We start from the raw sequence: 7,053 nt of genomic DNA, 5'->3' as shown, positions 1-7,053 counted from the left end.
AAAAAAAAAAAATTTATCATTTGATTTTATGAGTTCTAATTTTTTTAAAAAACAAAGCAAAATTAATCCTATTGCTTCAAGAAATTACAGCCTTAGCTTACAAGACTTAAATCGAACTATTTCCAAATCTGGGATAAATGCTGGGTACTGGGAACATAATATATAATTAAATTCCAAGGGAAAAGAGCTCTGTTCTCTTGATGATATAAACTATGTTAGACAAGACTTCCCTTTTTTTCTTTTCTTGAGACAGAGTCCCACCCTATGCCCCTGAGCAGAGTGCAGTGGCGTGGTAGCTCACTGCAACCTCAGACTCAGGCTGTGGGCATCCCGCTGCCTCAGCCTCTGGAAGCTGCTGGGATTACAACTGCTCACCACAGCACCTGGCTGGTTTTTCCATTTTTATCATGAGTTGGGGTCTCACTCTTGCTCAGGTGAGTCTCAAACTCCTGAGCACAAGCAATTCTCCCTCCTCAGCCTCCACAGTGCTGGGATTACAGGCATGAGCCACCATGCCTGGCAAGACTTCCATTTTTTAAACAACTATTTAATATCCTTATATCAAGGTATCTCATGTGGTGATCCTATGGCACCTGGTGATCCTATGGCTCCAGAAAACTCCTCATTTGTATGTCATAGACCTGGCCAGAGAGTGGCCACAGTTTATACAGTAATACAGTTAAACGTTATAGGGATGTTATACGCAGAAGTCTTAGGATAGGTGGCTCAGAGGGCATCTAAGCTACCCAGTATAGAAATTTATTGTAGATCATTAGTTGTGAAATATGAATATGTACAAACAAAAATCATATGCAGTGCTTAATCTTTTTTTCTTTTTTTTTGTTTTCTTACAATGCTTAATCTTTTTATTCTTCAGATTAGTTCATTTTTATTGATCTATCTTCCATTTAATTCTCTCTTCTATCATTTCCAATCTGCTATTAAGCCCATCTAGTGAATTTTTTATTTCAGATATATTTTTCAATTCTAGATTTCCATTTGATACATTTTTTATGTTTCCTATATCACCACTGAGATTTCCTACTTATTCAATTATTTCAAGCATATTCTTTATGTCTTTAAGCATATGAATAGCTACTTAAAAATCTTTGTTCCAGGCGGCGCCTGTGGCTCAAAGAAGTAGGGCGTTGGCACCATATACCAGAGGTGGTGGGTTCAAACCTGGCCCCAGCCAAAAAATGGCAAAAAGAAAAAAAAATCCTTGTTTTATTAAAACAAGAAAAATCCTTGTCTGTTAATTCTGTTATCTACAGGGATCATCTTAGAGTTGATCTCCAAACCTTTTCTCTTGAGTAGGGATCATGTTTTCCTGTTTCTTCATGTATTAATTTTGGATTGCTCTGAACATTGCAAATGATAAACTGTAGAGACTCTAGATTCTTTAACACTTCTTGGAAGAGCGTTCATTTGTTTGTTTCTGTGAACATTCGGTAAACTCCCTTGCAGTGAATAATAGCTACAATCTTTGTTCAGTTCTTTAGCCTTACCTAGGCTGCTTAGTGTCTATCCCTCACATCCAAAGTTCAAGGATCAGGCTTGGTGTCTGTAGCTTAGCGGCTAGGGTGCCAGCCACATGCACCAGAACTGGCAGGTTCGAATCCAGCCTGGGCCTGCCAAGTAACAATGAGGACTAGAACCAAAATATAGCCAGGCGTTGTGGTAGGTGCCTGTTGTCCCAGCTCCTTTGGAGGCTGAGGCAAGGGAATCGCTTAAGCCCAAGAGTTTGAGGTTACTATGAGCTGTGACACCACGGCACTTTACCCAGGGTGACATAGTGACTCTCTGTCTCAAAAAAAAAAAAAAAAGACTGAGTTTTGGTCGTGTTTTGCCAGTTGGTGACAACTGGGGGATACCCAAAGGGAAATAAGCCATTAACTCTTCAAGCCTACCAGTGCCTTTACTATCTTCCATGCAATCCCTCTTCTAAGGTACCTCTTCTTGCTACTGGTTGCTCACCAGTGCCTTTGAATAGTTGTTTATATTTTTTCCAGCATTTATAGTTGTTTTGGGGGAAGAGCTGGTCTCATAAGAGCAACTTTGCCATTACCTGAAGGAGAATCCAGGCCTTGGGGTGCTCATATAAAAATGCAATTTCAGACACCATTCCCAGACATACTGACTCAGTAGGTATTAAGAGAAAGCCCCTAAACCTAGAATTTTGAGAAACACTTTTTCAAGGCCAGGCACAGGGGCTCATGCCTGTATTCTGAGCAATCTGGGAGGCCAAGGCAGGTAGATTGCTTCAGCTCACAGGTTTGAGACCAGCCTGAGCAAGAGCAAGACCTCATTTGTAACAATAGCCGAGTGTTGTGGCAGGTGCCTGTAGTCCCAGCTACTCCGGAGGCTGAAGTAAGAGAATCCCTTAAGTCCAAGAGTTTGAAGTTGCTGTGAGCTATGATGTCATGACACTCTACCAAGGGAGACAAAGTGAGTCTCTGTCCCTTCAAAACTCCCATTAGGTGAGTTAGAAGAAGGGAAAAGACTAAGCCAGGTTAGACAGAGGGTTTGAGAAAGTCCAGGAACTAGAATTCTGTCTACATCTTATAGTGCGAGACTTTAAGCTCCTCAAGTACAAACCATACTTACTTTTCCACCACTATAAGCTCAGCACCAGCATAGTATCTGAAATATTTGCTAAATGAATAAAAGAACAATATTTTCTGGGTTCAGGTTACCAAATGACCTGGGTCAAAAGGCCTTAGGCATCAAGAGAACAACCTCTCCTAATAAAACTCTTATCAGGAGAAGTTAAGAAAAAAATCCCGAATGGTAATAATTAAACACAACTAAATCTAGAAGACTTCAAAGACTGGCCAGCCTCAATTTTCCCACCAAAGGTAGTCCTCAATTCTTGCACCTATTTTCTATTAACAGGTACACTTACTGTATTAGAATTTTCTCGCAATTCAGAATCTGTGGATAGAAGGCTCAAGTCGCTCAGACAAAGTGAGTGATTTGTATCCTGTGAAAAAGAAAAAATTCTAATTGAGTAACAAAAATGAAGATTTATAGTAGCATTATCGGGCAATAAAACACCTGATTACAAAGTCTCGGAGGTTCCAAATGTCCAGATGTGTTACCTGGACAGGAATGTAGGGCACTAAGAAAGTTCTGAAACAGACCAAGTGATCTCACTTCCAAGAAACACAGCTGACAGCATCCATTCCTATTCGTCCATGCAAGTTTCAACTTGCTCAGCTTATTGGTATTGCTGGGAGGGCTTCATTTGCTCCTGTCTATGCAGATTTTATATTTCTTGACTTTTGTGCATCTCAAAACTTTTGTTATGACCTATATATAAGCTACACAAAGCAAGGGCTAAGAAATTATTGCATTTTTTTAGAGATGAGGTCTCACTCTGGCTCAGGCTGGTCTCGAACTCTTGAGCTCAGGCAATCCACCTGTCTCGTCCTCCCAGAGTGCTAGGATTACAGGCATGAGCCACCATACCCAGCCAATCTTTTATATTTCTTAAAGTTGGTTAATAGTTTTAAAATTATTTCTTGACTCAGACTCTGGAGTAACAAAAGCTATAATAATACGAAATTAATAATATTTGTATAATTGGTCTCAATATTTACACAGTGACTTCAAATGACCTCACTTACTATTGATATAATGAATTACTATTCATTTTTTAATCTGAGAAAACGGATGCTAAGACCATGGGAATGCAGTGCACCTACACACACTGATTAGCTTTTGATTGAAAAGTCAATGTTTCTTCCATTATGCAACTGTATCTCCAAAACGGACATCCAAGGGTTCCTTATCCAAGGTAGTACTGAGAACTTACTATTCAAACTCCGTTGTCCAGGCTAACTTTGAATTCTGGATTCCTAGAATGCCAATCACAATACACCTTGGTTGGTCGCTTTGCTTACCTCGCCTGGATCAGATGCTCCCACTTGTGCATGCATTCAACAAATACTCACCGAGCATCTGCTCTGTGTTTGGCCTTTTGCAGGCCCAGGGATACAATCACAAACAAAACAAAGTCCCTGCCCCAACAGAACTTACATTTTAGTGAAGAAACAAGAGGCCAAAAACCAAATAAACATACAATATGCAAGAGAATGATAAGTGCTATGGAGAGTAAGGGGAATAAGGAATGCCAATAAAAGAGGGTGAATCACTCTTATAAGGTGGTTAGGGATGGACTTTCAGATAAGTAGCATTTGAGAAGGTCAGGCACGATGGCTCATGCCTGAAATTCTAGTACTCTGGAAAGCTGAGGCCGGTGGATTGCCTGAGCTCACGAGTTCAAGACCAGCCTGAGCTAGAGCAAGACCCTGTCTCTAGAAATAGCCGGGCGTTGTGGGGGGTACCTGTAGTCCCAGCTACTTGGGAGGCTGAGGCAAGAGAATCGCTTAAGCCCAAGAGTTTGAGGCTGCTGTGAGCTGTGACATCATAGCACTCTACCAAGGGTGATAAAGTGAGACTCTGTCTCAAAAAAAAGGAAAAAAAAAGTAGCATTTGAGCAGAGACTGAAGGAAAGACGGTGTGACTGTACTCATATGTAGGGAAAGTGCTCCAGGAGCAAGGTACAGGAAGTACAAAGACTCAGAGGTGGAAGTGGCCTTTCCCTCATTCAAGGAGCCACAAAGAGCACAACACGGCTGAAGTAAGAGGAGGAGAAGTAGATGAGGTCACACGAGTAACCAGGCCAGAAAGGGTGCGGCCCTGCGGACCATTACAAAGATTTTAACTTTTACTTTAAGTGATACAAGAAGCTATTGGAGAGTTACAAGTAGAAGACAGACACTATCTGCATTATGCTTTAGAAAGACTACACTACACATATTAGCCAGAGTAGGGAGGAAAGGGGGGAAAAGGTTCTGAGAGGTCTACATAGCAGACTATTGCAACAATCAGGCAAAAAGATAATATTGGATTGACCAAAGTAATCAGAAGAAGTGATCAGATTGTAGGTAAAGTCTCAAGGGAGAACTGATAGACTTTGCTGGTGGACTTGGCACATAGGCAAAAAACAGAGTCAAGAATGACTACAAGATTTTTGGCCTCTGCCACTAGGAAACTAGATTGGCATTTAATAAGACTGGGAAGACTGTAGGAGTTAACAGGTCTGGACGTGTTCGGTTTGACAAGAGTAGACGGTATCTGGGTGGAGATGTAGGGTAGGTGTTGAATATGCAAGTCAAGACGTAGATCTCATCCCTGATGTCTGCCTTCTCACAGGCACACAGAGAAGACATTTTAACTTTTTATTGTAGTACACACACAATTCTTGATGTTCTGTGGTGCCTAGACCAAAACAACAGACAAAAGCACTGCATACCTCTGATCCATTGTGTTGTGGAAGTGCATTGTATAAGTGTCCTTTGTTGTCGTGACCTTTCATGTGACTTTTGAGACTATATTGAGTGCTGAAAGTTCTCTCACAGCCATTACTGGGACAGAAGAAAGGTCTTTCACCTGCAGGAATGACAAAGTAGTGTTAATTTTACCATAAAGTCATCAAGACTGGATTAAGAAACTATCTTTCCCTAACAGAGGAAAGTAAATATTATTAAGAGAGTTTAGGTAATAGTAATTAAAAGTTGGATACATTACATGTTAATTATTTCACTCCCAAAACTTAATGCAGAGCAAAGAACTGGGAATGGCCTAACCTGGGAAGTTTATAAAGAGAAGATTAGTTTTCTTCCAAGTTCTTTTTTTAGAGTATCTCTGTATTCCTTTCATTTCCTAAGGCTAGATTCTTGAGTCCAACCTTTAGATCTTTTCACCTCAGAAAGAAACTCAAACATTACAGGTGAAGGGTAAGCTGATTAGGCTCACTCTCTCCACCTAGCTCTACAGGTCTCTACCAAAACACTGATAGTTTTACAGGCTTGATGAAGATTAAAATAAAAAATAAAAATTGGCCTGAACTCACCAGTATGGGTACGGACATGAGTTTTAAGGTGGTGGCTTGCTGCAAATGCTTTTCCACAGCCATCATGATCACACCTAAATAAGTTGTTTAATCAAAGAGAAACAGAAGTCATTCACTAGCAGACCTTTAACACTTCTTGTACATACAAACTAAAACAAATGTTCAGAACACGAAGATCAGATCAATACTACTGGTTTTAGAAATAGGAGCGGGCTCGGCACCTGTGGCTCAAGTGGCTAAGGCGCCAGCCACATACACCTAAGGTGGCGGGTTCGAATCCAGCCCGGGCCTGCCAAACAACAGTGACAACTACAACCAAAAAACAGCCGGGCATTGTGGTGGGCGCCTGTGGTCCCAGCTACTTGGGAGGCTGAGGCAAGAGACGTGCTTGAGCCCAGGAGTTGGAGGTTGCTGTGAGCTGTGAGGCCATGGGCACTCTACCCAGGGGGACAGCTTGAGGCTCTGTCTCAAAAAAAAAAAAGAAATAGGAAGGAGGAGACGTCTTGAAAAGTGATGTGGCATATCTGGGATCAGAGGAACCTTACAGCCCTGGGTAAGTATTTCCAGTCTTACAGGTAAAGCCCAGGTTGAGAGCCCTGACAATAAAAGCCTTTTGATGAATTAATTGACAGAGAGAACCCACATGGAAAACGTGCTGCCAGTGGAATATGAGGAATGTTAAGAGTGGGCAAGGTGGCCCTTGAGTATGTAAGGGCTTAAAATATAACATTAGAACAAAATCAGTCAAAACAGCTCTGCTCTAATATCTTATCAGTTAGGATCTACTTTTCTCTTTTACTGTCTTGATAACTAAAGCTAGAAGCAGTCTTTCTCCCCTCAGAACTCCTAAGGCATTTTCCTAATATGCTTCTTTCATAGTACTTCTCATTTCCAACCTTATTTTATCTCTCTGTACACATTGGCTGTCTGTTCTCCTAGACTGTAAACTCTTACAGGGTGTGGTCCTCATGGCTCTTTACCACTGCTATGGTTCTTAGGCAGAGTAGGTCCTCCATAATTATCTATATAAATGAATGTATTTTCTTTTTTTTGAGACAGAGCCTCAAGCTGTCCCCCTGGGTAGAGTGCTGTGGCATCACAGCTCACAGCAACCTCCAACTCCTGGGCTCAAG

General features: G+C 41.3%; 1 protein-coding gene across 3 annotated transcripts in view; it reads right to left on the bottom strand.

The window, feature by feature from the left end:
* MTF1 (metal regulatory transcription factor 1) overlaps positions 1-7,053 on the bottom strand; it is a 54,848-nt gene that overhangs the window by 18,879 nt on the left and 28,916 nt on the right. For all 3 annotated transcript variants that reach the window (XM_003788150.3, XM_023512151.1, XM_023512150.1), the window contains 3 exons: positions 5,921-5,994; positions 5,321-5,457; positions 2,906-2,983 (listed from right to left, as the gene is read on the bottom strand). In XM_003788150.3, the coding sequence (XP_003788198.1) occupies positions 2,906-2,983; positions 5,321-5,457; positions 5,921-5,994 (289 nt within the window). The remainder of the gene's footprint in view (positions 1-2,905; positions 2,984-5,320; positions 5,458-5,920; positions 5,995-7,053) is intronic.

The sequence above is a fragment of the Otolemur garnettii genome, unplaced genomic scaffold (genome assembly GCF_000181295.1).
Source record: "Otolemur garnettii isolate 467f Iridium unplaced genomic scaffold, OtoGar3 scaffold00025, whole genome shotgun sequence".
NCBI classification, from domain to species: domain Eukaryota; kingdom Metazoa; phylum Chordata; class Mammalia; order Primates; family Galagidae; genus Otolemur; species Otolemur garnettii.
Note: the sequence above shows the minus strand (reverse complement) of the source record. Positions and strands in the feature narration are given on the sequence as shown.